General features: G+C 38.5%; 13 protein-coding genes across 13 annotated transcripts; 6 read left to right on the plus strand and 7 right to left on the minus strand.

The window, feature by feature from the left end:
* Positions 1 to 493: 493 nt before the first annotated feature.
* tif1 (translation initiation factor eIF4A tif1) lies at positions 494 to 1,672 on the plus strand (the record flags this gene model as incomplete). The annotated part of the gene is made up of 1 exon (XM_056182722.1): positions 494 to 1,672. The coding sequence occupies one exon, from the start codon at positions 494 to 496 to the stop codon at positions 1,670 to 1,672; it is 1,179 nt and encodes a 392-aa protein (XP_056038644.1).
* Positions 1,673 to 2,570: 898 nt separating this feature from the next.
* Positions 2,571 to 3,873, plus strand: etd1 (Spg1-binding protein Etd1; the record flags this gene model as incomplete). The annotated part of the gene is made up of 2 exons (XM_056182723.1): positions 2,571 to 3,489; positions 3,584 to 3,873. 2 exons carry the CDS (start codon positions 2,571 to 2,573, stop codon positions 3,871 to 3,873), a joined length of 1,209 nt encoding a protein of 402 aa, XP_056038385.1.
* A 911-nt stretch (positions 3,874 to 4,784) lies between these two features.
* win1 (MAP kinase kinase kinase Win1) lies at positions 4,785 to 9,122 on the plus strand (the record flags this gene model as incomplete). The annotated part of the gene is made up of 1 exon (XM_056182724.1): positions 4,785 to 9,122. One exon carries the CDS (start codon positions 4,785 to 4,787, stop codon positions 9,120 to 9,122), a length of 4,338 nt encoding a protein of 1,445 aa, XP_056038387.1.
* A 556-nt stretch (positions 9,123 to 9,678) lies between these two features.
* rpl3002 (60S ribosomal protein L30) lies at positions 9,679 to 10,268 on the minus strand (the record flags this gene model as incomplete). The annotated part of the gene is made up of 2 exons (XM_056182725.1): positions 9,679 to 9,769; positions 10,000 to 10,268. The coding sequence occupies 2 exons, from the start codon at positions 10,266 to 10,268 to the stop codon at positions 9,679 to 9,681; spliced, it is 360 nt and encodes a 119-aa protein (XP_056037410.1).
* Positions 10,269 to 11,192: 924 nt separating this feature from the next.
* atl1 (alkyltransferase-like protein Atl1) lies at positions 11,193 to 11,564 on the plus strand (the record flags this gene model as incomplete). The annotated part of the gene is made up of 1 exon (XM_056182726.1): positions 11,193 to 11,564. One exon carries the CDS (start codon positions 11,193 to 11,195, stop codon positions 11,562 to 11,564), a length of 372 nt encoding a protein of 123 aa, XP_056038261.1.
* Positions 11,565 to 11,752: 188 nt separating this feature from the next.
* Positions 11,753 to 12,136, minus strand: sfc7 (transcription factor TFIIIC subunit Sfc7; the record flags this gene model as incomplete). Its single annotated transcript, XM_056182727.1, has 1 exon — positions 11,753 to 12,136. One exon carries the CDS (start codon positions 12,134 to 12,136, stop codon positions 11,753 to 11,755), a length of 384 nt encoding a protein of 127 aa, XP_056038203.1.
* Positions 12,137 to 12,221: 85 nt separating this feature from the next.
* On the minus strand, positions 12,222 to 12,927 carry ubc14 (ubiquitin conjugating enzyme E2 for HECT-type and RBR family E3 Ub ligase, Ubc14; the record flags this gene model as incomplete). The annotated part of the gene is made up of 3 exons (XM_056182728.1): positions 12,222 to 12,440; positions 12,601 to 12,807; positions 12,886 to 12,927. The coding sequence occupies 3 exons, from the start codon at positions 12,925 to 12,927 to the stop codon at positions 12,222 to 12,224; spliced, it is 468 nt and encodes a 155-aa protein (XP_056038202.1).
* Positions 12,928 to 13,598: 671 nt separating this feature from the next.
* Positions 13,599 to 14,012, minus strand: mug95 (Schizosaccharomyces specific protein Mug95; the record flags this gene model as incomplete). Its single annotated transcript, XM_056182729.1, has 1 exon — positions 13,599 to 14,012. The coding sequence occupies one exon, from the start codon at positions 14,010 to 14,012 to the stop codon at positions 13,599 to 13,601; it is 414 nt and encodes a 137-aa protein (XP_056038205.1).
* Positions 14,013 to 14,382: 370 nt separating this feature from the next.
* Positions 14,383 to 17,997, minus strand: snf21 (RSC-type complex ATPase Snf21; the record flags this gene model as incomplete). Its single annotated transcript, XM_056182730.1, has 1 exon — positions 14,383 to 17,997. The coding sequence occupies one exon, from the start codon at positions 17,995 to 17,997 to the stop codon at positions 14,383 to 14,385; it is 3,615 nt and encodes a 1,204-aa protein (XP_056038204.1).
* A 593-nt stretch (positions 17,998 to 18,590) lies between these two features.
* On the minus strand, positions 18,591 to 20,225 carry elp3 (elongator complex tRNA uridine(34) acetyltransferase subunit Elp3; the record flags this gene model as incomplete). The annotated part of the gene is made up of 1 exon (XM_056182731.1): positions 18,591 to 20,225. One exon carries the CDS (start codon positions 20,223 to 20,225, stop codon positions 18,591 to 18,593), a length of 1,635 nt encoding a protein of 544 aa, XP_056038207.1.
* Positions 20,226 to 20,694: 469 nt separating this feature from the next.
* cta5 (Ca2+/Mn2+ transporting P-type ATPase P5 type Cta5) lies at positions 20,695 to 24,130 on the plus strand (the record flags this gene model as incomplete). Its single annotated transcript, XM_056182732.1, has 4 exons — positions 20,695 to 21,285; positions 21,344 to 22,149; positions 22,200 to 23,908; positions 23,955 to 24,130. The coding sequence occupies 4 exons, from the start codon at positions 20,695 to 20,697 to the stop codon at positions 24,128 to 24,130; spliced, it is 3,282 nt and encodes a 1,093-aa protein (XP_056038206.1).
* Positions 24,131 to 24,259: 129 nt separating this feature from the next.
* On the minus strand, positions 24,260 to 25,678 carry prw1 (Clr6 histone deacetylase complex subunit Prw1; the record flags this gene model as incomplete). The annotated part of the gene is made up of 3 exons (XM_056182733.1): positions 24,260 to 25,352; positions 25,414 to 25,519; positions 25,594 to 25,678. 3 exons carry the CDS (start codon positions 25,676 to 25,678, stop codon positions 24,260 to 24,262), a joined length of 1,284 nt encoding a protein of 427 aa, XP_056038209.1.
* Positions 25,679 to 26,818: 1,140 nt separating this feature from the next.
* Positions 26,819 to 27,363, plus strand: fun14 (integral mitochondrial outer membrane (MOM) protein; the record flags this gene model as incomplete). Its single annotated transcript, XM_056182734.1, has 2 exons — positions 26,819 to 27,046; positions 27,148 to 27,363. 2 exons carry the CDS (start codon positions 26,819 to 26,821, stop codon positions 27,361 to 27,363), a joined length of 444 nt encoding a protein of 147 aa, XP_056038208.1.
* Positions 27,364 to 27,477: the final 114 nt, after the last annotated feature.

Genomic DNA, 27,477 nt, shown 5'->3' on the forward strand with positions numbered 1-27,477 from the left:
ATACACACATACCAATTTGTGTTTTCATTACATATTTTAATAGGAATTATTTGCATATCCACAGCAATGTTTTACTTTTCAGTGGAAATTGTCAAAGCACCTTTTTGTTTCAAGTACATTGTTTATTAACGAAGGGCTTTACGATTCATTAATGCGTATATAGAGCACATAGACGAGTTTGCTATAATATTTCAACGTGACTAACTTTCCTCGTTAAACGAGTAGAGACCAAATATAACAACTCGCCACAAAATTTAAAGCCACCTAAGATGCGTTTAAGAAACCCACCATCTAGAAAATGAAACATACATAATAAATTTAATAAAATGTTTTATAGTTTTATATAAAACAAATTATGTATTTATCAAGCTCACGAAATATGAAATTCTAGGTACAAGGTTTCGCTTTGTGACTGTGTGTTAACATCATTATTTAATTGGGGACCAAACTTTTTTAACAAGAACACACCACCAAGTGAAGTAAATTTCCAAAGATGGCAGAGCACCTGGAGGATCAGGTTATTGAAACCAATTACGATGAAGTTATCGATACTTTCGATGACATGAGCTTGAAGCCGGAGCTTCTCCGTGGTATCTATGCCTATGGTTTTGAGCGTCCCTCTGCTATTCAACAGAGAGCCATCATGCCCATTTTGGGTGAGCGTGATGTTCTTGCTCAAGCTCAATCCGGTACTGGTAAGACTGCCACGTTTTCCATCTCTGTCTTGCAAAAGATTGACACTAGCTTGAAGCAATGCCAAGCCCTTATTCTTGCTCCTACTCGTGAGCTTGCTCAACAAATTCAAAAGGTTGTTGTTGCCTTGGGTGACTTGATGAACGTTGAGTGCCATGCCTGTATTGGTGGTACCCTTGTTCGTGATGATATGGCCGCTTTGCAAGCTGGTGTTCACGTCGTTGTCGGTACTCCTGGTCGTGTCCACGACATGATCCAACGTCGTGCTCTCCCCACTGACGCTGTTCAAATGTTCGTCCTTGACGAAGCTGATGAAATGTTGTCTCGTGGTTTCAAGGATCAAATTTATGACATCTTCCAACTTTTGCCTCCTAGCGCTCAAGTTGTCTTGCTCTCCGCTACTATGCCTCAAGACGTTTTGGAAGTCACCACCAAGTTCATGCGTGACCCCATTCGTATTCTTGTCAAGAAGGATGAGCTTACCTTGGAAGGTATTAAACAATTCTACGTCGCAGTTGAGAAGGAAGAGTGGAAGCTCGATACTCTTTGCGACCTTTATGAAACTGTCACAGTTACTCAAGCTGTCATTTTCTGCAACACCCGTAGAAAGGTCGACTGGCTTACTGAGCAACTTACTGAGCGTGACTTCACTGTCTCCTCTATGCACGGTGATATGGACCAATCTCAACGTGACACTTTGATGCACGAATTCCGTACTGGTTCTTCCCGTATTCTCATCACCACTGACTTGCTTGCTCGTGGTATTGATGTCCAACAAGTTTCTTTGGTCATTAACTATGATCTCCCCGCTAACCGTGAAAACTACATTCACCGTATTGGTCGTGGTGGTCGTTTCGGACGTAAGGGTGTTTCTATTAACTTTGTTACTAGCGAAGATGTTCGTATGATGCGTGAAATTGAGCAATTCTACAACACCCACATTGAAGAGATGCCCATGAACATTGCTGATTTGATCTAAAATGTTTAAAAAGTTTCCGTGCACTAGATGTCATCGATTTTCTTCGTCTACTTCCTATTCTTACGACTCGATAGGTTGGAAACACCGTTTATTAATTTTTCTCTTTTTCTTTGCCTTACGTTCTTAATACTTCTTTTATGTGTGTGTGCTTGGGAAGATCACGGTTTTGATCCCCAAGGCCGAGTTGTAGTATCTTTTGCTTAGATGATTGTTCGATTTTTCTAGCGCATTGGATTTCTTCTTATGTTGCACAATAAAAGGCTGGATTGGTTGATTATAAATTTTTTGTTTGGATCTTCGTGGTCTGCACTGTAGAATGGTTCTGTAGAATATGATAAAGGCTTGTATAAGTTAAAAATCTGAAAAAGAGTGCAAAGCTTGGGAAACTCCCAAGCTGTGAATAGACAGTATAAGGGTAGTAATTAGACGATGTATGAAGAGTAATTGCTTTTCATTTATGCACGATTGGTTGTATTTGTCTTTTTATTAAAGCAGCAAAATGTAGTTTCAAGTATTGCCAGACAAGAAACTGTTTTGAGTAAAAAATTCAAAATTCGTACGTACTTAAAAAAGAACTTTCGGCTTTTATTTTCTGTAGCTTTTCTCTTTACTCTTTGTCTTTCTTAAATCTGACTCGTGAAATTGGTATGAGCATTCTAAACATGACTTTAGGATGTATCGATAAAACAGTACTACATACATACACCCATATAGCTTCCACCAAAGAATACGAGCGCGTTTGTTTACTAATTACGAAAAGGCAATAATTGCAAACTCTTCTTATTTTTTGTTTTGTTTTGATTTTTTGATTATCTATAGAGGGATTTGTTGAAAAATTTATGAGAAAAGGGTCACAAAATCAAGAGCCACGGATTAGAAAGTGCTTGTTTAGACGCGAATGTTGAAAAAATCCAACCCCATTTTTGATAAAAACCGTAAAGATGAAGATCTTCCAGAGGAAACTTATCCAAAGCCGAGAAAAAGTTACGGTACGGAGATGAACCGTAGAATGCCTCCACGAGGACATGCAAGAACTCGTACGGATATTGCAGGCGTACGGAAGGATGTTGAAGGAGAAGGTCTGGAAAGAAGACCTAGTCGACGCTGGCCGTCCACGTTTGAGTCGATTCGAGATGTGTCTAGACAGGTTTCTAGGAGAATCATTTCTTCATTTAGGTCGCCATCAAGTATGTTTACCACGGAGAGGAATGACTCAGTTGAAAGTACTACGTTTCATGAAGCTCAGGAGCGCAGGGAACCTGGTGAGAGTAGGGAGAATCCCGTTGCTCGTCACCGGAGGTACGATTCTCTTTCCAGGAAAGCTTGGCCGTGGAAATCAAAAACGAAATCAAAAATTTCTTCTTCTACTGCTTCTGAAAGTTTTAGGAAACATCCATCATATCTTTCAGAAACAGTTTCTGATTCGAAGAAGACTCGTTCTTCTCTAGTCATCCCGTCCGATTTGGCTCCAGTGGACTTTGAAGGCGCTGATATAAAGATCAAGGACCAAGAAAAAGCCAAGGAGACTAATAATGGTGAGAAGGAATTGCAATTCGGAAAAATTGAACAAAAGGAGAATCCTTCAGACGACATCGACTGGGAACAAATATCCCTTTCAGGGAATAACCCGAACGTTACCGCTGAAACGAAAAGTTTAAATCTCCTTTGGTTTGCAGATACTTCGACCAACGACTGGGATGAGGATTTCCAAGTTGATTCTAGCTTCGCCTTAAATATACCTGAAAGCGTCAACAAAACGGGCGTGGCAGTACAAGAACAATTATTAAGTATCAAAAATTTTAAACAAGACATGCAGGGTATGATGAGCTTTAGGCTAGGGTTTGTACCAAACCAGTTCTTTCATAACGAAAGACGAAAAACTTTTGGACTTTTTCAGCTAACCATTTCTAGTCCTAGAATTCTTGTTTCAAGAAGCAAAGCACCATCCCAATTTTTCTAGTTTGGAACCGTCACTATTAGAAGATACAGAGGCCATTATTAGTCTAGCTGATCCTTTACAGTCTCATCACGAGTCTGACATTTCGCTAGCTGCGGACAAGACAACTCAGAGGTTGTTTTCAAAATTGAATATTCTGATAGAAGATGCATGTTCCGTGGAGCTTGATGCTTCCGTTTTACCAAAGTTAATCCAGCATGTTGAATATTTGCAGTCTCAGTTTCAATCACTTTTACATTCATAAGGCCTCGGCACCTTTTACTCCTTTGGTACAATCTTTTCCTTAAAGTTATCCTTACCCCAAACTGGTATGAACCTGTTTTCCTTTCCAGTCCCTCATTCTCCTTAATGATTTCCAAGGACATGAATTGCATGTCCAGACTTTCCTTTGACGAATCCTCTAACGTGTCCTTTGTATTCTACGTGTAACATTACGCCCTATAGGGTAGAAGATATGTTTGGTTTCTTGTATAGTACTTACTGTAATATCTCAATCAATAAACACTCGTTCGAATATCTCATTCTGTTCGTTTTCATTTTTTATTCAGGAATACTAATTATTATCCTAAATCATAATTTTATTGTAACTTACTAAACAATTTCTTGCTAAACGTATTTTGTATTGGAAGATCTGAGGAAGCCCATTTTCTAGTTGCCTTAAGCACACACTTTCAGCACATATCTGGTTCAAATTGAAGGTTCTATTTAAGAAGCCAGACACTACAATAGTCCAAACAAAGTTATTTATTAATTGTTATAAATTATTTGTCTTAATTCTTGAGTTATCACTTGAGTTAGCACTTATTGCAAAGTGTTAATTTGGTTCGACCTGAGATTCGTTCGTTCGCTGTAGGACATCTTTGAATTTGTGTTTATTTTTTTGAAAATAAAATACTATACGAATGTCTATTGAAGTTATCAGTTAACGGTCATCGAATAGCATTCCATTCTCCTTACCCTCGACAGGCTGTTGCTTACAAGGTTTTTATTGAATTCATCTTTAGATAATCTGAAAGGAACGAATTCAAGATATTAATTGATTTATTTATTCCTCTTGTTAGGCTGTCCTCCTTTACATATTACCGCTCTATTTCGATTGGTCTGAATTAATTTCTACCTTATTTATTTAAAAAGACTTCGATATCCAAACTTAACATGCAGAATGCTCGTCAAGTGCAAGCGAATGCAGTAAGTTCCCGTAGAAAGTCCTTGGATCCCCTTTCCGATGGTACAGATCGCTCAGACGATTCTTTTGAAAAGAGTCACCGTCGGTCCCTGACTTATCTTTCAGAATTCTCGGCATCCATCTTTAGTAGTGAAGCAAAGAGAAAATCTCTAAATCGTCGCTCTTCGACTACCCAAGCACAGACCGAAGAAGCTATAAAAGCCCAACGGTGTTCTCGATCAGGCCACCGATATTCTCACTCTGATACTCGAAAAGGTTTGCCACTTACACCAAATGAACATAGGTTCAATGACGCTGATGGGTATTTTTCAAGCTCATATTTTGGCGAATATCAGCAGCACCCGCAAGCTCACAATTCGCTTCAAAAAACCGGGTCTACCGATCATGTTAGCATAGACGATATTGATCGTGCAGTTGCTATAAGTCCGGGTGACACTACTATAGCTGGACCTCCTCTGTTAAAGACTCCTAGTCACATAAGCCGCCCCCCTTTGCAACTTGAACGCAGCTTCAATAAAGGTTTGTTTCAGGCTAAGAGCTTTCGTACAGATGAAACTTTAGTCACACCTCCTGGATCGGCCTCATCTACTATAGTTGAAAATGCGGATCTTAACTCATTAGATAGCTTGAAAGTTAATGGATATCCTTCGCACCCTTTAATCAAAGAACAGTCTTTATTGTCACCGAAACCGAGGGATGGTTATCTCAAGCCTTATATTTCTGACGTTGAAACACAGATAACGCAACAGCATGAGCCAAGAAGACGCGAAGGTAGCTTTCGTAGTCGGCGTGACAGTCTCGGTTTATATTTTTCAACCAGTGAAGAACCCTTTGAAGACGAGGATGAGGATGAGGAATCCGAGACATCAGCGCATTATTGGGGACAATCCTTTCTTTCAATCCCATCCTTCATCGATAATGATTTGACGATTAATCCTAAGAATAAAGAACGTTTTGAATGGCAATATATGCTGAATTCTGTTCTTACGAGTGATATTGTGAAAATTGAAAAACTTCGTTTTCGGAAAATCGCTTCTTCACAAAAAGACGATAATAGTAACTACTCTGAGAGTTTGTGGTTAGAAATTTGTTGTTGGCTTACCCATCGCTCTATTGATCATCAGAAAGAAGATTTTAAACATATGCGAGCGGGTATGATAGATTTACTGCTAGAAATACTGAATTTTCGTTGGGAGGAGGATCATCAAGGATCACCGATAGAGGCTGTTAATCGATTATTAAATAAACTAGAAAAATATGAAAGGTTATATCCGTCACGAAGGGCAATTCTTGCGGATCATAGTCTTTACGCCTCCGAGTCGTTCCAACATAAACTCGACGTCCTTACCGCTTATTCTAATAGTATACATGCATTACTCTTACAAATTAACATTTTACGTAACTGGGTTGGAAATGACGATCTGGATATCACTAGAAGAAAATCCAACTTATCGAACAATTCGGCACAAATTTCTGATGGCCCTTTTGTTGAACGATTGTGCCGTGAATGCGGATTAATTCGTTCTTTCGAAGTTAAGATCATGGTAGATATGAATTTTGTCCTTACAAAGATAAGTAATACTTTGGTAACTTATCGGGAAGAATTGAAACAGTGCAATCTTCCGCATTATGTGGATGAGTATATGCGTTTGGTATCCTTTCCATCTAAACTAATTAAGGAAATTTTAAGCTTACGCTTGTCTTATGCTGAAAGTATTATGAATGTATCGCCATTTACTATAGACTCTCTTCTTTATGACCTACGAAGCGCAATGAGCTTAGCTGTCGATATTATGCAGCAACATGCCATACTTGTTGACCAAATTAGCAATGATCATTTAACTTCAGATGAAAGCCAAACATTAAATGATGTTTTGGTGACATCGCTCAAAGTATACTTCGACCTACTGAAACGAAAAGTCAATAATGGGTGTGCTTTACATTATTTTAAGGAAACTGAAGTTTTGGAAGACGAATGGGAGTTTTTATCGAGCATATGCCCTTTTATTCAAAATGGATATCAACTAATGACAAAAAATTTGACGAGGTTTGTGAGTGACATACTGGTTAATATTAATCAGTACTTGAACGATCAATTGGAAGAACCGGATTTGACAACCCCCTCAATGATCACTTCCTTTTATATGAAGACCCTTGATTGTGTCCGAATACGTTTCAGGAAGTTAATGAACTTTGCTCGAACTTTGAAGTCTTGTATGGAAAATTCAAGTGAATACATTATTCGCGAAGATGCATTGCCAGTTTTAATTCAGCGGTTATGTGAATCAAATCACGTATTGACATATACTGCAAGTATCGAACACGAAGGTGCATATGTCATTGTCCCTGGTCAACTGGAGAATTCCCCGAACGTGCTACGTGAGGTTCTGTCTATGACTTTTAATCAAAAGCGCTTGCATTACGAGGGAATGATTCCATATGTAATTGTAGTCTCCCCGAATACCTCTATATATTGGTCAGGACGTGTAATGGATCTGGACGTTCCTGAAGTTTCAATATCTATAGCTCCTAATCGTGTGAGATTGGTCACTGCGGTTACTGGAGATCAGCTATCTATAGCTCAGGAAATATTTAGTGAGTTGGTTGGTGATACTGTCAAGTTAGAAAACCCGTCCAAAGCGAATTCTTCTCTCGTCAATAAAGAAATGACAAGGACGAAGAAGCATGCACTTAAGCTAGCATTATCTTTACTCGATGCCATTCATTTAATTCGAATTAATTATCATGGTCGGAATTGTCAAAATCTGATTCATTACTCTTTTTCATATGCTATCGAATTTGCTCAACGTTTAATGAGACTTTCGATTTTGGACCCATCAAGTTTGGGACCAATAAGAAGAAGGATGATTATGCTAGCTATTAGTTGGGTTGGGTTTATTTACGATGACTGTTCTCCCACTGACCGAAACACATTCCGATGGACGGTAACAGCATTAGAGTTTGCAATGATTATGACCTATGGTTCGAATATATTAATGATTGACAGAAAATCATTTGAAGAATTAAGAGACAAAGTCGGAAAGTGTATGGCTCTCTTACTTTTACACTTTAATGTAATGGGTTCTTATAACACTGTGGAGAATCAGGGAGCAGATATGCCTGCTCGTTTAATTAAGCACAATACCAGGCAGACGAAATTTAATGATGAAGAATGTAGTAACTTCGTGAAAGAAGAGGTAATGCGGCACATTTCCGAACTTGAAGCTCGTCGCAGGGAATTCCTAACGCATTCACAATTGATTGGGCGCGTTCTAGACGATAATAGTGAAGAGAATAGACTGCTTAAGGAACTTGCGTCCGCGAAATCGAATATCACTATTCGATGGCAGCAAGGCGAAGTCATTGGAAGTGGCTCTTTTGGTAGTGTCTATCGAGCTGTAAACTTAGATACTGGTGATTTGATGGCGGTGAAGACAGTCGCTCTTCATAAACCACGGATTTCAAGATCATTGATTAAACGGATCAAAGGTGAAATGATTATTTTGGAATTACTTGATCATCCAAACATAGTGTATTACTACGGAATTGAGGTTCACCGTGAAAAAATAAACATATTTATGGAGCTATATCAAGGGTCAACTCTTGCCGAATTTTTGCGTTATGGAAGAATAGAAGATGAACTGGTTATTCAAGTCTATGTTTTGCAGTTACTCGAAGGATTGGCTTACATACATTCATGCGGTGTTTCTCACCAAGATGTCAAACCTGAAAATATACTTTTTGACGACAATGGTGTTATGAAGTTCACTGATTTCGGATCAGCAAAGATTTCAGTTCCAACCGCGTCAAAAGTATATGAACAATTGACGTTACAAGAAAAAGAAGAATATGAAAAGGAGTTTCCTGAAAATCCTACGGCATCAAGATTCCATAGAGATAATACTCTAACTGGATCTCCTATGTATATGGCACCTGAACTATTGCTTGGTACGAATACGGATAAAGTAGGCGCGATGGATATATGGTCGTTGGGTTGTGTTATTGTAGAAATGGCTACTGGTTCTCCTCCTTGGCCAAAACTGGATAATCGCTTTTCGCTTATGTTGTATATATCGGCTCTAAATCCTCCGATCATACCACAAGATGATCAACTATCACCGATGGGTCAAAAATTTCTCAAGCGGTGCCTAACCACGGAACCAGAGAAACGGGCTACGGCAACGGATTTGCTTATGGATCCCTGGCTTTATGCACTCAGGGTTGGTACAGAGTTCGATCTATTAAACAATTCCACGAAATTGAAAGAGGAGTCCTATTCCAATAGCGCAATCCCGATGGAGCTTTAGACTTAGGAGAGAAAGCAGGCTATTCTCTTTGAGTTCCAATGACTCGTTTTGCCAAAAGGAGCAACACTCCGATAATGGAATGTATATGTACGCTAATTTAAGAATGCCTTCGGTAATGGGGTTTTTTTTTTCCAGTTTAACTTTTTGGTTGATAATGTTTTTATTTACTTTAGAATTTGCATGAACTAGATGTTAATTTATATTAATATTTAATATTCTATATTCTATAAGGGTATTTGCAAATACTGGATTCGAGATTCGTAGCTAAAAGGGAAGTGGTTCGCAGACTTTTGCAAAAGTCCAGTAAACCCATATGCTTTTAGCTACAGTACATACACTATTGATGTTCACTACATGACTTTACCATGACAACTTACTCTTTCAAACTTTTAAACAGAACTTCAACCGAACTTCTCATAGGCTACGCACGATAATAAACTGATTGAAAAAATACATTCAATGGGGAACCCAAAGTATATCTTATCCAAATGTTGTTTTTCCTTTAACCAGCAACTTTTTTATTGAAATGACAGCGGAGAGTAATTTCCGTTGCTTTTTACTGATTAAGGATATCAGAATCACCGGCGTCCATGATTGCAAGGACACCAACGCGGAAAAGACGACCAGAGGCAGTACCTAAATCAATGCTAAAATGCGAGTTAGCATGTTACAATTCGACTCCCACTTAAGATCTTTGTCGAAATAAAGATATTGACAAAAATTCCTATGACATTCGTTTAGGAAGGACATGAGGCTGAGACTTGAAGTTTCATAAATTTCATATGTTTTATTGGGCATGTTTCAGATGGTCAAAAAATCCACAGTTCTCATGCACTCAGCCCTTCGTAAAGAACCTCATACTGCAATAATTACTTACTTTGAACCATTGTAATGGTGAACAGAGCACTTGCTAAGCATAGCATAATATTCCAACTCAGACTTGCGAAGGGCAGGAGTATTACCGGCAAGGAGGATGAGTTTAGCCTTTCCGGAGCGAAGAGCCTTCAAGGAAGACTTGTAACCCAAGACATATTTACCACTCTTCATGGTCAAAGCCAACTTGGAGTTGATGGTATCACCAGACTTCTTAGTCTTCTTGGTGAGGCTAACAGCTTGAGCGGTTTGAGGAGCTTGAGGAGCAGACATTTTTGCGGTTTTCTAATTGTTTTTATTGAAAGAATGAACCAAACTCGGAAATCTCAAGACTTTGCAGCAGCGGCTGTTGTTACAATTTAGTTACGACAATATTTCACAGGATTGTTTCATTTATAAACAGTCACTACCCTACCCTATACATTTTTGACAAATTTTTTTGGATATAACGTAGTATACAATAACTCACTAAATAGTAAACAAATCAGTAAAGTAAATAAACAGTAGTCATTTTTATTTTTCTCGTCTGGTTCTTTGAATAAAATTGTATCTAACTGATTTGTCGTGTAATGAAGTCAAATTTCACATTTAAAATTGCGTTTTTTCGCATAGCTGAAAAACTTGTATTATATCAATAAATTGAGATGGCATCTTAAGTGTCATTCGTAGAATTTCATTGTATGTATTTTCTCAAGTATACTACTATACTACTATATTGATGATTAAAGGTGATGGAAATGATTCTTTATCTTGCAGGTTTTTGCCAATAGCTCGCTCACGACACATCAATAGAGAGGTGTCAAGGTTGAAGAAATGCATTCCAATTCACTTTGGCGTGCCTTTCCTGAGTTATTAAAAAAAAGTTCTTTTCTACACCGAATGATATTCCAACAGTCGTCTTTTGGTTTAATTTATATGTCCGTTTCGAATCTGCATTTGTACTGAATATTACTATCTCAGTTCAAGGGATCTTCCATATTCATTAACCCCAAGATCAATTTCTCATATCTTTTAGATTTGAGCTTTGTATTGTCATACTTTAGAGAGCCGTCGCTATTCTTTTCCAGAAGGATTTAATGAAAGGCCTCCAGTTTATGGTCTTTTAGTTAATACAGATTGGCTTGCCTTAGAAACTCTCTAAAGACTTAAGTATATTTTTACTAAAAGTTCATATTCCAGAGAAAGAACCCGAAAAAAATGCGCATGGACGAGTTTTATACTCGCGTGTATGATATGGTGTGTGAAATACCATATGGACGAGTTTGTACATACAGCCAAATTGCCAAGGCCGTTGAAGCTCCAACATATTCTCGACATGTGGGACAGGCTCTCAAATTCTTGCATCCTGAATCCCACGTCCCATGGCACCGTGTTGTCAACAGCCGTGGGTGTATTTCCAAACGCGATGTATCTAGTGGTGAGCAAAGACAGAAAGATCGTCTTGAAGAAGAAGGAGTTGAAGTCTGGCAAACAAGTATTGGTGAATACAAGATTAGCTTAAAAGACTCTCTTTGGCAACCAACTGCACCTTTTCCAGTTTTGGATTATTCCTCGTCTTCTCCATCATAGGAAAGCGAAAGTTAGTTTTATAGTTGCTTTTGGTGTATCATGTCCTTACCTACAAGAACTTCATTTACTAATCTGCCTGCTTACGTCGCAGGTGTACACTAAAATTCTCGAAACCATATATTTATTCTTCCTCTTTTAATTTAAATAAAAAATTTTAATTCCAAAATTACTTTACAGTATATGATCGTTTAGTTTTCACGTGCAGCTTCAACATTTCCCATTTCTTCGTCATGGCCCCCATTATTATTAGTAGTATTTTCAGGTTGTGCATGGTCATCAGGAAAACGGTTCGGTTGAATACTTTGGGTTTCCTGTTCAACTTCCATATCGGCTTCCGCATCCAGCTTTTGTGATGCTTTTTCTGGTTGGTTTTTGGGGATGAGGCGGATTTGTTCCAAAACAAGCCTTCTTTGACAAACAAGTAAATCCTTGTTTGATAGTTCAACATCGTTTCTTACGGGAACGACAATGTCTGTACCGATGCAATGGAACCATGTTCCTCGAAAAAACATGCCCCCGATTCGAACAATGGGATGAAGCGTATCAAGACCCATAATAACAAGATCATCCATCGGCTGAAAATCCACTGAAGAATTTTTGAACTGAAAAATAATGTTTTCCAAACCCTCTTCCTCCTTCTCTCTCCCTTCTTCTACTTCATGACTTGGCGAACTGTTGTACATAATCTCGAGCAATTTTCTCAAACGCAGGACGATCGTTATTGTATTGCTCTGCAACGGATGGGCTTAATGGGTCGTCTGGATTGGGCTCAATTAAGAGATGAATCACTTGTTCAAGGATACTCCTTAGCTTCACACTAGGCTTGAACACTTGAGGTCTTAAAATAGGCAAACAAATATTCCCTTCTGAATCAAACTATATATCTTGTTAGTGTTTATAAAATAGAAAACTGCACATGTGCCTATCGCTTGCAGCTGCAACTCCTTGTAAATTCCATCAACCATAACGGTTGCAAGCTTAATACAACGCATACTTCAAAAAGACAGAAGAAAAGCCTAGATAAATGAGCACTTACATTGGGATGATATATTCTGGTTGTAAACTGAGCAGTTGGAGGTTGAAATGGGTAATCAGGACGAAATGCTAAGGTAAAATGGAATGTACCTCCAACGTACACAGAATCACGAGGCCCTGCAACTGCACAGTTCCACTGGTAAAGATTCTCGTTTGCCAAAGAACAGCGTAAGTTGGAAATGGGATTTTCCTGTAAGTCTGCAAATTCCTATACCACAATGTGTCAATGTCAAAACTATTCTAAGTTTATATATCTTTGAAAAGTTCTAATTAAATATAAACATACTTTGTTGATTCTTCGTACACTTGCTGATGAAGGAGATGTCATTTGTTAAAGGCAAAGTTCAATTGAGTATTTAAGAATACTAAAAAATCATATATCAGGTAAAACGAATATTGAAAATGCTCTATATATAATGAATTTTGAAACTAATTCAATTTCTTCTGTTTAGATTTCAACAGAGACGTTTCATTTCATCTTCATATAGGGGTCGGTTTTCAACACTACTATGTTTGACATCTAAATTGAATGACTAAATATTTTTATTATCAAAAATCGTCGGATTCTTTGACTATGGAACTTTCCAATTCCAAGCTACCTTCAAGCAGTTGATTTGTTTTACCACTTGTGTGTTATATTAAGAAATGGGCAACTACTAGAGTATAATACTCCTAAAGCAGTCGAGAATATCTCTTACACTTCATTTTTTTATCAATTTCTTCTGGATAAAAGCATACTTTTTTATTGCACATAAACTCGGTAATTAAAACGGACAAACAACATCATAATAATCTTTCATAGATCGTTTCTTGCCTCTTCTAAAACGAATTCAGACCTTAACTGTCTTTACTTTGATCTTCTTGGGCAGAAATAGCTTCCTTGTGGACGAATCCATATTTTGCAAAGATCATTCCGAGAACGAACGCTGTAGCGACTAATTTCCACTGACTCATATCTGCTGAAGTTCTAACAAGATGGTTAATATACTGAAATGGGATCTACTCAATATTCACTGACAACATGAACAAGCTGCTGAAGGTGAAAGTAGCCAGATTTCGATTAATTCCATTAAGGAAAGACTTTTTCGGCTCCTTTTCGGAAGGGTTTTGTTCTTTACAATCTTGATGATCGTTTGATTCTATACAAGCAGGATTTTCCACAGAAGCTGCTTCTTGAGCTAATGATTTCGAATTCGATTTCTTTTCAGTAGCATTAGTTGAACTTGGTTTCTTCTCATTTTGCTTTTCCTTTTTATCTTTATTTCCAATTTCCTTTTGCTTTTCGACTTCTTCCTTTTGAGCGTCTTCCCATGGTTGCAAAACATTATATTCGTTGAATCGTGCATTGGCATATTTGAGCCATTCTTCAGGCGAGCGAGAAACGCCCTTCTTTCTGTTTATTAATCTAAACATATAAAAGCAGTTATTTTGTAGTATTCACGGGGAATATGTTTCTTTCATATTCACTTGTTTACTAAACTGGGCTGTATCAACAGACCATAGGACCCATAAACAATACACTTCATCACATTTACAAACAACTCCACAAAAATCAAAAGCAAACATATCAAATATGTAAATAGAAAACTAAATGTTTCTTTGGGTGGGTTAGACTCATTAACGATGTATTTATAATAATTAGTTTTATTAGTGTACAAAAAAATTGAGCGATCATACAAAAGCCCAAATTATAACAAACTTTTATGAACATCAAAACTGAAAGAGATTCCTTGGAAATTCAAAAAATGATGTTTCGACCAGGAAAAAAATAGTATGTGTGAACCTATGCTTCATTTTCTATTCGGTCTTCTTGCTGTGAAATTGCCTCTAAATCCATTCCACGTAAAGTTGCAAGCGTGCCGTTCTCCTCAAATTCCTGAATCTTCTGCTCCATAGCAGCTTGCATATAATTGGCATCTTCATACACGAAAGAACCTTCCTCATTATATGTACGAGCATTATTAAACATAGTCATAAAGTCAGAAATCATTGCATCTAACGATTTATAATAAGTTCCGTTAATATGCTTTCGTATGATATCAAGAGCGATAGGTGCTTTAATAATTGAGTAATAGTCCGGATAGAGCTTCTTACTAGGAACTTCTAAAAACATGCCATTTACAAGTCTGTCATGTTCATCTTTCAACTCATAAACGGTATTATAAATTTCAAGACAAACACGACGAAGAAGAGATCTATGCTCAGAAGTCAATGTATCAGGTGCAGGGCCTCGCTTGCGCTTTGGCTTCCCGTTTAATCCAAGCTGAACAGGTTCGTCAACTGCACTTGAGCTCCGCTTGGGCCTGCCCCGACCTGGCTTAACTTCTGGCTCCATTTCCATCTCGGTAAGCCACTGAGCATCTCTAGCAGTTTCGTCGTACACCACAGGAACACGACGTCGAGCACCACGTCCCAAATCTTCGAGAATTTGTGGCTCCTCTTCAACTTTGGCCGGCTGTTCTTGTTGATAAAATTCCGGAAGTTCCTCCACCTGGATAAGTCGCTCTCTGCCCTTGCTTTTACTATAAGGACTAATTTCATCATCCTCCTCTGTCATCTTTCTATACAAGTCCAGCTCTTGATCACTACGCGCAAGCACTTCATTTAGTTCATCGTCGTCCAGTTCTCCCTTCTCATCATTATGTTCCTCACCATTTTCATTTTCCAATAGAGATCGCAAAAATGCGTCTCTTTCCTCTGGCGTAGATTTGTTGTCAAATTTACCAGCTTGAATAACCTTTCCGTCAATGTCTAATTTGTATTGGGCCCGAGAAAGAATGTTCTCTTCCACAGATTTTTCTGTGATAAGCCTGTAAATTCTAACTTCCTTCGTTTGACCAATGCGGTGAGCACGATCTTGTGCTTGTAAATCTTGGTGAGGATTCCAGTCTGAATCAAAAATGACGACTGTATCAGCACTCTGAAGATTCAATCCTAAACCACCTGCTCGAGTACTCAGTAAAAAAATTTGGATTTCTGCCGTAGGATCGTTGAACACACCGAGTAGCTTAGATCGATCATCAGCTTTTGTCGAACCATCCAAACGTAAGTAACGGAAATGCCGGTACTGTAAGTAATCTTCCATGATGTTCATAATTTGTGTCATTTGGAAAAACATAAGGACTCGGTGGCCCGCACGGAACAGTTTAGGAAGGACTCTATCTAATAACTCGAATTTACCAGAGACCCTCCATAACATATCATAGTTTAGGCCAGTGGGATCAATCGACCGTTCAACATCTTCAAAAACGTAAGGATGATTGCAAATTTTCTTTAACTGCATCACAGTGTTTTGAAGACCCTTAATACCTGCTCTACCTTTATTCTCATCCTCAACAAACAGAATACCATGCTTCTTCATTTGGTGATACAATTTCTGCTGTAATCCAGACATCTGACAGCGGATTACCTTCTCAACTTTATCTGGAAGCTCGGATTCAACGTCCTTTTTCAAGCGACGAAGCAAAAATGGACGCAACACTTTGTGTAAACGTCTAATCACCAGTAAAGACTCTTCTTCGGTTAGCTCTATTTTATCTTGATTCCCAGTATTAGCGAACGGAGTATTAAACCACTCATCAAAACTCTTGACAGACTTGAAAATTTTGGGAAGCACAAAATTAAGCAACGCCCACAGCTCAGGCAGATTATTTTGAAGTGGTGTTCCCGTCAAAATCAGGCGATATCGAGAAGAATAGTAGGTCATTAATGTGTTAGTCAATTTTGACTGGGTATTTTTCAATCGATGACCTTCGTCCATAATCATGTAAATCCATTTTATACGACTAAGAACGGGTCTATCTTTAATGATATATTCAAAAGTAGTTAATAAAACTTGGAAATTCCCGTGACGGACTTGTGGCTGTAAAGCCTTACGAACCAAAGGTGGACCCTTGTAGACGATTTTTGAGATTGACGGAGCCCACCTCTCAAATTCCATAGCCCAATTCGTTAGTGTAGATAAAGGAACGATGATCAGGAAAGGGCCATTCTGACGCTTCTTCTCAATTAAATGAGTGACTAAAGAGATAGTTTGAATGGTTTTACCCAGACCCATTTCATCAGCCAAAATACCGTTCAAATGGTTATTGTACAAGGATATCATCCACTGAAGACCGCGAACTTGGTACTCTTTCAGTTTACCACCGACTAAAATAGATGGTTGTTCAAAAATAACCTCTTGAATGTTGTGAGCAACGTTATAATAATCAACCTTCTTCTCGCTTTCGCCGGCGAGAGAATCATCATAAGCAGCGCCACCCGATTGAGACTGCTGGTCCTTGACAGCGGATGCCAAAGAATCCAAATAGGTATCGGTTTGCCGAAGAAGATGAGTAATTCTGGTATCCTTAGCCTGGTCAATTAATTTTAAGTAAGCTTCCTCATCATCTTCTCGTAAAGCCTGTAATCTCTCTTTTGCGTTGCGTTCAGCACGCCTTTGTTCTTCTTTTTCAATATGTGAATGATATGCCAAAACAGCGCGATTCGATTTCTGGGCCCTAGCCTGAGCATTTTTGGTGCGAACGGCGAGTTCCCGCCCACGAGAACAAATATTTTGCAGATAATCGTATTGGCGTTGTTTCTGTCGGCGTTCCCGGTCACTACGTTGTTGCCGTTCCAAGGCCTCGGTAAGGCGTGTAGCTTGGGGAGCAGGTTTAGGAAGCTTGCAAGCGACGCGATCAGCTGTATTCAAAAGAACGCGCATATATGGTTTACAATGTCGGATTTGTGCATGTAAATCCTCTTGTCGCTTTGCGAGCCGCAGCATTTTTAGTTCCATCAAAGCATTCCTTTTTGTAGAGTGTACGTGCTGAGGCTTTTGGTCTCCGTCAAAGTAATGTAAACTAGGTATATCTTCAGTTGCCGCAGACATGCCTTCTAATTCATGTATTCGTTTCGTTAAACGAACATGAATAGCCATGTCCTGTAATTTCTGATTGTGTGCCTGGACTCTGTGTCGATAGGATAATGGCTGTAGGTATTCCGGTTCCACAAAACTGAAATCGTTTTTGGACATTGGCGACAGATTCGTCTGCACCTCCGACACTTCCAAATCATTCCGGTCTTCTTGTTTCGTTTTTCTTTCTTCGTCTAATAATACTCTGAACACTTCATTGCCCGACACAGGCAAATTCAATGACAACTGACGATATGATTTCACCATCTCCTTCAAAATTTTCTTTTCCACTTCCTCGTCGATAGAACTTGCATATTCTTTTAATAAGGCTTTTGCCTTTTTTTTAGCTTGAATGTTTTTTTGCACGTTCCTTAATTCATCACAGATTTGAGCGTACGCGACATTGTTCCGTTCCGTCGCGCCTGTTTCTTTTAATTTTTTCCATTTCTCTAACAGTTCTTCTGTATCACTCTTACTATACTCCTTCTCAACAAATGTCATGCTAAATAAAAACTTCACTTCACACCATATAAGAAAAGCGAGTTTTTTACTTTTTTATTTGAAATTGTTCTCCAGATAACTTGAAAGCCACCAATTTCGTTAGGCTTAGAATAGCTAATTTGCTGATTCTTGCAAATCGTTAAATTTCTGTAGTTTTGGTGGTTACCACCATACTGCCTCCGGTATGCATGGTGGTGTTGTAGGATAGTGCAGCGACCACGGTAATATTAATAATGATAGGCTTCAAGTACGGTAACGTCGATTGGGAGGACTAGCAAACCAGATGTTTTGATAAAATAAATGTATAAAAGAGGAATGACAATGGATTCCAAACGTTTGATTAGATTTTACTCAATGGATAGTTCCCTCTTTACTAGAATGACTACAGTACTTGCTGATTCTCTTCAATATTCGTGGATGTATATGTAAACTTCTTTTTTCCATGTCTGCTATCTTTGTCTTACTCTCATTTTTCTAGCATCCTAGCATCCATAAAACTAAATAACAAGATCGATGTATTATGTATAGCTTTTACCAAAAATTAAATTCGTTTACCAAATCAACCCATTCCAATTAAATATACAACGAACGCTTCAAAGCCATTTCGACATATAAGGTCCGTCCGACTCGTAGCCCAGCTTACGATAATATTTGCGTACACCAACACCGGAAATTACACTCAATTTTTCACTGCCATGCTCTTCACGGGCTATCCGTTCGGCTTCCTCCAGCAACAATGTACCGAATCCTTGATGTTGAAACTTCTTTGGATCACGACTATGTAGAGGAACTGCGCTACCGTAAACGTGCAACTCACGCACCAATGAAGTCTGTTGTGGTTTTAATTCCGGACGATAAGTTGCTTCGGAGCATTTCCGAAGACGAAGTAAGCCAATCAAAATATCTTGCTTGGGATCTTCATACGACAAGAATGTTTCCCAACCTCCGTTGGCAGTGTAATCACGACGAAGCAACTCGACTTGTTCAGGATGAATTTTGTGATGGACTTCCTGCATACCAACTTCTCGTGCACGGATATCTCGGCATTTGGTGCCCAAATCTTTCATTCGGTTCAAGGCCAATTCTCGAAGGTTACCAGTTTCAACCCCCGAACTAACCAAAGGCATAGGGATATCTCGTTGAATACGATAAATTCTTGTCCAAGGGGGTACAAGAGCCAAAATTCGTGCAATTAAATCTACCAAGGCATTGGGGGTATAGTTTTTGTAGCGACCCGTCTTCCACAACTCATAAAGTCCGGTACCACGAATCACAAGAGTGGGGTAGAGTTTAAGTCCATCAGTACGAAAAGCCGGGTTTTCGAAATATTCTTGAAACTGGAAAATGTCTCGTTCCATACCTACGTTTGGCAAATCAGGCATCATGTGAGTTACGACTTTGTACCCGACATCTTTTGCCTGCTGAAACGTCTCGCATACAGCCCTTACTGTATGACCACGGTTCGTGTCTCGAGCAACGTCTTCATACACACTTTGAACACCCACCTCAAGACGAGTGCAGCCATAACGAAGCATTTCATCAAGATGTTGGTCCAAGCAATAGTCTGGTCTGGTCTCGATAGTAATTCCTACGCATTTAGTTTCTGATTGCTCAGAAAAACGAACTGCCTCATCCACATCCTCGGTAGTGGCACCCGACAAAGCATTATGGAGATTGGCAATAAAATGATGGCGATACGATTCGGACAAAGACATAAACGTACCGCCCATAACAATGTACTCAACTTTGTCAACATTGTGGCCCAAAGAACGAAGTTGCTCTACACGCCCTCTTGCTTGTTCATAAGGGTCATAGCGAGCACGAATGGCTCGCATACTGGTTGGTTCGTAACCAGTATATGATTGCGTCGAATACTCAAAATCAGAGTCTGGTCCTCCCGGGCAGTAAACGCATACGTTACCCGTCATCGCAATATGAGGGCATCTGTGAGGCTTACACATTACAGCAACGACTGCAATACCGGATGCCGTTCGCACTGGTTTCGCCCGCAGCTTTCTCATTAACGAATCCTTTAAATATGCATCTGGGGGAATCGCAGCAATAATATCGGTTAGTCTGGGGGACTCTGGCAATTGATGTTTCTTCGAAATTCTCATCTTTAACGCGTTTAAGTTGATAACCTTGTTTTGGTTTTCAGAGGCAATTAGCTCTGCAACAATTTCTGTGCATGCCTTTGCCTTCATAAAGGCAAGATTGGATGTAGACATCTTCCCTGCTTTATTTTTTTATAAATACCTCCTCAATGGAGGATATGGCTGAATGGTAGAATTTTGAACCAGATAGGTTGAAGGCATGTTACAACAAAAGCACCTACATTTTATCCTTCCTCATCTCCAGAGAACACTAATTACGATAATGATACGCTAAAGTTGCATATCTTACATTACGCATCTTAACGCATCGGTATCTACGCTTAAGTGTGAATATCACAACTACAGGTATATCAGCAATTCATACACTGTTAGTATTTCATTCTTTTCAGTACTGACTTTGTTTTGTATATAATACCAAAGCATTTTTTGCTTTTAAATTACATTCGTTCATTCGTCCTTTTTTCCAATCACGAACAATTCCACTGCTAGCAATTGGGCATCTACGTGTAATTCTCTGATGGGTTTCTCTTTCAGTTAGTTCATCCTAAATACAAGTTCATTTGATCGTGTTTCTGTGTAGACAATGGAGATACAATTGCAAAATTTAGGATCAGATGAATTTTCAGAATATACGTATACGTACTTACTGAATCAGAGATTGGTTTTATCAGAAGAAGAAAGCGTTGTTCTGCATCCTTATAAAGAAAGTTCTCAAAGGGCGCTTGTGTTAACCATATTAGAAATTCTTTCTTTGGGACTTTTCAAATTATTCATCCTATGGTTTCCTCAATGTAGGGTCAGTTGGACCAGTCAGTCATGTGGGATCAAAGATATAGAGTATGTGGAAGTCATTGATCAAAAAGGGAATAGCTCTCTTCAGAAGGTGTATAAACGATCGTTTCAAGAACCGATCCCAGCCTCAAATTCGCAATTACCAACACAAAGATCCATTCCGTACTTCAACTATAAAAGCTTAAAGATATATTTAAACGTCGCAACGTTCAAATGGGTTTTGCTCTCATCGGAGGTACACGCTTTTCAGTTGTTCGCGTCTCAACCAAGTTATCTCAATTGGGGTCTCAATACTCAAACAGTCTCTAACCTTCGACAAATATATGGACAGAATTTGTTGAAGCTAGAAAAGAAAACGATAGCGAGCATACTTTTCCATGAGGTATGACTACCATTCCTTGGTTAGCGTGTATTGTTGAAATACTAATATACGTCTCTAGGTATTGCATCCTTTTTATTTATTCCAACTATTTTCCGTCATTCTTTGGCTTTTTGATAGTTTTGTCTTTTATTCCTGTTGTATTTTTATGATTTCGTTATGTAGCATATACTTTGCTATTAAAGAATCAAAAGCTTCTGATGCCCGTATACATTCGATCATAGGCGATTCTGATACGTTTACCGTGATTCGCGATAAAAGAAAGAAGAAATTATTCGGAGATGAATTGGTAACTGGCGACCTTGTTTGCCTGACTAGCGACGACCGTAAAGTTTGCCCTGTTGATGGTATCCTACTTTCTGGTACTTGCATGGTAGACGAGAGCATGCTTACTGGAGAATCCGTACCTGCAAATAAATGTGCTCTTAAAGACCTGTCCTTAAAATCTTTCCTTAGTAACGCTGATAACGTTTTTTCGCCCCACGTACTTCATGCTGGAACAAAATTTTTACAAATAAATAGCAGAATGGAAATGCCTTGCTATGTTATTGCTATCCGGACGGGCTTTTCGTCCAGAAAGGGGCAGTTGATTCGGGATTTACTATACCCTCAAGCAAGAGTTTCACAGTTGTACAAAGATTCGATGTCTTTTCTGAAATTAATGATCATCTTCTCTCTTTTTTCTGTTTTCTTCCTTGCTCTATATTTATATAGGCACAAGGCTCATTTCAGTCATATCATTCTTCGATCATTGGATGTCGTTACCATTCTAATTCCTCCAGCATTACCTGCTACCCTATCCATTGGAATCGCAAATGCTATATACAGGCTCTCTCAGAGATGTATATTAACTTCAAATCCGGAGTGGTAAGTTCGTATTTGAACTCAATCTTCATTTATTAACCAGTTTTTTAAAGCATATCCACCGCTGGAAATACCGATATATTTATTTTTGACAAAACAGGTACTATCACAGAAGAAAATGTCCAGTTGTCTTGTACGTATATTAGAGATATACACAATAATTTGGAGATTGCTCAATGTGCTAACAATTTTTTAACACCACATTCAATTATTTCAAAAATAAGCATTTGCTGTCAATCCTTACAAATAATTAATGGAAGTATTATAGGTGATCCTTTGGAACTAGCATTGTTTGGAGTTTTTCAAGGACGCTTTATAAATTCATCTGAACTTGATATTGGAATGCGCAATGCTTTATTTACAGTAACAGATGGACAAAAAAGCCAAGAAAGTGTGTATACTGTAACAAGATCTCTTGAATTCGATCCTGTCATAAGGAGAATGTCTGTCATCGCTGTCGGTAATAATAAAAAACCCCCAATGCTCTTTTCAAAAGGTGCGGCTGAATCAATCTTGAGCATTTGTTCGCCAAAAACGATTCCAGGAAATTTTTTCCATTTACTAGAGGTACTTTCGTCGAAAGGGTTTAGAGTATTAGCATGTGCCTGGAAGCCTCTCAAAACCGACACGGACTTGCAACAGATATCTCGTGGGTCACTAGAAAAGGACTTAATTTTTGAAGGATTATTCGTCTTTGAAAGCAAAATAAAAAAGGAATCGCCTAGTGTGATGAATGTTCTTAATAAAGCAAACATTCACATTGCCGTATGCTCAGGTGATAGTTTATGGACTAGCGTGTACGTCGGTAGACAGTCCGATGTTTTTGACTCCTCTTCGTTTGTTTATGTTGAGGATAACGAAGAAAATTCTGAATATGTCCAGTCGATCAACGACGAAGTAAAATTCAAGCTTTACAACGTCAAGGAGGATTGCTATTTACCCACTGCAAATCCTGTGAGCTTTAATTGTATTATAAACGATGATAACGCAGCTATGGCGATAACTGGGGGATTGTTACGAAAATTATCGGAGTGTCTTAATGAAGAAAAATTGAAAAGTATTATAAAGAAGACGAAAATTTTGGCCCGGATGTCCCCGATTGAAAAACTTAAATTTGTCGAGCTTTGTAGAATGTTTCAATTTAATGTTGGGTTTTGTGGTGACGGAGCAAATGATTGTTTAGCTCTTAAACGTTCTGATGTGAGTGTGTCTCTATCGGATACTGAGGCTTGTGCTGCTGCCTCATTTATAAGTCAAAAGAAGTCTATTTTTGACACAATTACAATAGTATTAGAAGGAAGGTGTTCCATTGTCACCAGCTATCGTTGTTTTCAATACATGGTAATGAGTGCGGTTATCCAATTTTCGGGAACGTTTCTTTTATACCTAAGGAACTATAATTACAATGACTCGCAGTTTCTATTTATGGATTTTGCAGTCGTTTTCCCTTTGTCTGCTGCAATGAGCCATTTTACACCAAGTGATGCACTTACTTCCAACGCACCTTCCACAACTTTATTTAAGAAATCAAGCTTGAATTTTTTAGGAATACTTTCAGGAGTGATTATATTGTCGCAATGGCTACTGAATGTGTTTTGTATAAAGTTTGATTCGACTGCTCTTCCAACATGGCAGGCCGGAAAATCAGATACAGAAAACGCCTTAGTTTCTTGCTCATTTTTATTAACTTGCTTACAATACATTGGAGTAAATCTTGTCATCAATCGGAAATCCGAGTTCCTTACTCCTACATGGAAAAACAGTAAGTAAAATTACGCGGCATTGTCATTTATTAACGATGTTTTTAGAGACTTATGTTGCGTCTTGTATAATTATTGGGATTGTTTGCCTCTTCATGTGCTTTTTAACCAGCAAAGTTTGGGTTTCTAAAGTGTTACACATTGTGTCCTTACCTATATCTTATCGGTTCATCGTCGTGTTTTTAGGTACAAGTCCGTTTTTAATTCTTTATTTTATCCTCTAATTAACGGAGCGCATAATCCTCACGGATTGTAAATAGTTAAAAACAAAATAGACTCCATATATAACCAGTATAATTTATTTAGACTTATAATTATAATCTCAAAATCAATTTTGAAGGGTACCCTGCTTTTCAAGCGGCTTGAGCATCTTCTTCCAAATGTTGATTCCCCCAAATTGAACGGGAAGGTGTCCAGAGCTGGAGAATATTGTCTTCAGCAGCAGTAGCCAAAGTCCAGTTGTAATTAGGACACCAGTCCATATCAATGGTACACGAGGTATGACCACCATGCATGAATAGCAACTCGGGTGGGCCATCCTGGGCTTCTTCGGCGGACTGCTCCTCACCAATCCGTGAGAGATCCCAAAGTAAAGTTCTTCTATCAACAGAAGTAGAAACCAATACGGACTCCTCATGAGGAGAAAACTTTATATTAGAAACATGATCCTCGTGTCCTTCAAGGGTGTACAAGCGGTTGTTGAGATTCCGGAGATCCCAAAGGCCAATGGTTTTGTCCGCTGAGCATGTAGCCATAATAAAATCATTTAGAGGATTGAAGGCAAGTGCATTCACCTCTGCAGAATGAGCATGAATGCTTTTCAGAGGGGTTGTTGAATAATCTGCTCGTCTGCTGTCATGAAGGTGAAGATGTTGATCACTAGAAACGGAAGCAAAAATATCACCATGTTTGAAATGGTATTTAATATCATTAACGGGCTTTTCATGTGTAGATATTTGAGCCTTTAATGCAGAGGAAGGATTACTTTCATTGTAATGATCAATATCCCAATGGCAGATAGTGGAATCTCGAGAGCCTGACACGAGTTGCCCCTGCTTCATATAATTCCAGCATAAAGATGTACAAGATAAGTCATGCTTTTGTAGTTTCATGGCAGGTTGGATTGGAAATTCGTCTGAAGAGTTATAGGAACCAAAAGACGATTCGTTAAACACCAAAACATCATTATGATTATTCCCGATAGTAGCAACATGGCTAGTCGCCTGTGGCATTATTTTCGCTTGGCTAATTGACTCTGGATGAGAATAGAGCTCACGAACATTAACTCGAAGAGAGCTGTCTTGTTCATCTTTTTCTATAGTAGTAGGATTTGTATTTTGATTTAGGTAAGGTAATTGAATACCAGCAACTGCGAGATAATACTTTCCAGCGTCAGCACGGACACCCAGCAGGACGTTTTGTTCCGTATATCCAAGTTCGGGGAATCTTACGTATAAAAGTTAGCTAGTCTACTTTTGAAGTTCAGTCAATGTTTTGACGAACTCACATTTGTTGATCTGGATACCACTGAAGAGACACACATGGCCATTCCAAAGCCCTTGTAATAATCAAATCATACAAAAAAGGAGAATTTTTTTTCCAAATTTTATATTCTAAATCGTTAACTCGTCTGTCACTGGAAACGCGCTTGCAAATACATTGTATATCCCAATTCGTCAAACCATACCTTCATTAATACATTTTTCTTGATTAATTGCTTCTTCTGAAGCTTGCACTTGCTTGGCTGACTGAGCAATAGCACTTACAGCCATTTTGTTTTCCTATATTGTGTTTTATGGCAGTTGGTAAGTCGCGTCTCATCCACTGTTCTATGAAGCAACAACCTAGCTAAATCTGTCTGGCCAGCATTGGACGTAATTCTTTAGTAAGTTTTAGTTTACTATCTTCATTGAAGAGTAAAGAAATCTTTTTCAATGGTGTCTTGGCCGACCTGAGAAAAAGCCGTTCTATGTTCCCTAACGAATTTTACGAGCTCACTCTAAATGACTTACTCGAGGTTGTGAATTCGTTTTATGATTCAATAGAAAACTTATTGTATTGATTTTTTCCTCTTCATCCATCATAGCGATCCTCGCGACATGTTGTTCTCGGATTTTGCCTTTGTTTTTGAACTATACGAGAAAAGCATCTTTGAAACGGAACTGCAAGGACTTTTAATGAATTGTTAATTTTGAAGCTTCACGAATTGATAAACATTACGATCCTTAAAATTTTATCCTACATCATGTCCTCCGAAGGGTTTCTTCTAACAGAGGATACTGTTGCTTTTTTACAAATTGAACGAGAAATGCTGTGCTATATTGTGGTATATCATTGCTATGGAATAAACTGCTTCATTCAGGAAAACTTGCCTGCGATGCTAAACTGACACATGCAAAGTCGACAGTCTGGTCCACCAAAACTCCGTGCTCAAAAACAAAAAACAATCCGCTTCTCACAGGATGTTCTATCAAATTGACACATTACTGGCAGACCTACGAAAATAATCACGTATATGATCAAAGTACCACACTGAGAGGTTCAAGAGATTTTCATCACCCTTCCATTTGTTTGGCTTCCAAACGAAATGTTTTTAAGAATGGATTGCTTATTAGCAGTAGAATCTCAATGCTGAACTTCATCCTCTACAATCTATTCAATACACTGGAAGCCTTCTGTACTTCTTTTACACAATTTCTGCAAATACCTTTATTTCAACTTCGTGAAATGTCAGTTGTTTATGGTTTTTTTTTTAGAAAATACATATATATATATAACGAGAGCAATTCATTCAAGCTATTTCTATGTCTGGCTTGACATCTGAATGTTTACGCCCATGACGTTGTTTCCTAATACATCTACTTTCAAGATTTCTCACGAACAACTCATACCCTTTTTGTCGACACCAAAAAATGAATTTCTTCCGTTCTCAATTCTCTTCTTTGCCTCTTTTTTATCCTAGCTCAATTTTATGTGAGTCTGGTCCAACTGCTACTGCCGTTCGAACCACGAATCGCTTCAAACTGAACTACCGCCAAATCTTTACAGGAAGCTCACTTGGCCTAGCCGCTGGCTTTGCACTTGGTAAATTCGGTCAGCTCTTCATTGTAGCTGCCTCAAGCGTCCTTGCCACCATTGCTGTAAGAATAACACCTTCAACTTGAAAGAGCCAAAAGGGTTCATGACTGGAATCCTTCCCTCAAGTCAAGCTATTACGGTAAAACACTAACTCATCGTATAGTATATCAATACAAAAGGTCTGATAAAAATAAACTGGTCTCAAATTCAAAACAGGTTTATCGGCCAAACCGAACGTTTTGGTGACCTTGGTACCAACGTTTCAGAGCATTTACCGGCTCAATCAACATTCACCAATATACGAAACTGGGCTTTGACGAACCCCTGTTTTAAACTGAGTTTCCTGTCGGCGTTCTACGTTGGCTTATCATCTGCTTGATTAATTTCTTTTTAGTTGGAAGTTTTACATCCTATCTTTTTTTCATGAATTATGCTACGGAAGCTTTCCTTATTTTATGACATTATTTTTACTCATGAGTTATTCATACATACC

Source organism: Schizosaccharomyces osmophilus, chromosome 2 (assembly GCF_027921745.1).
Source record: "Schizosaccharomyces osmophilus chromosome 2, complete sequence".
Classification (NCBI taxonomy): domain Eukaryota; kingdom Fungi; phylum Ascomycota; class Schizosaccharomycetes; order Schizosaccharomycetales; family Schizosaccharomycetaceae; genus Schizosaccharomyces; species Schizosaccharomyces osmophilus.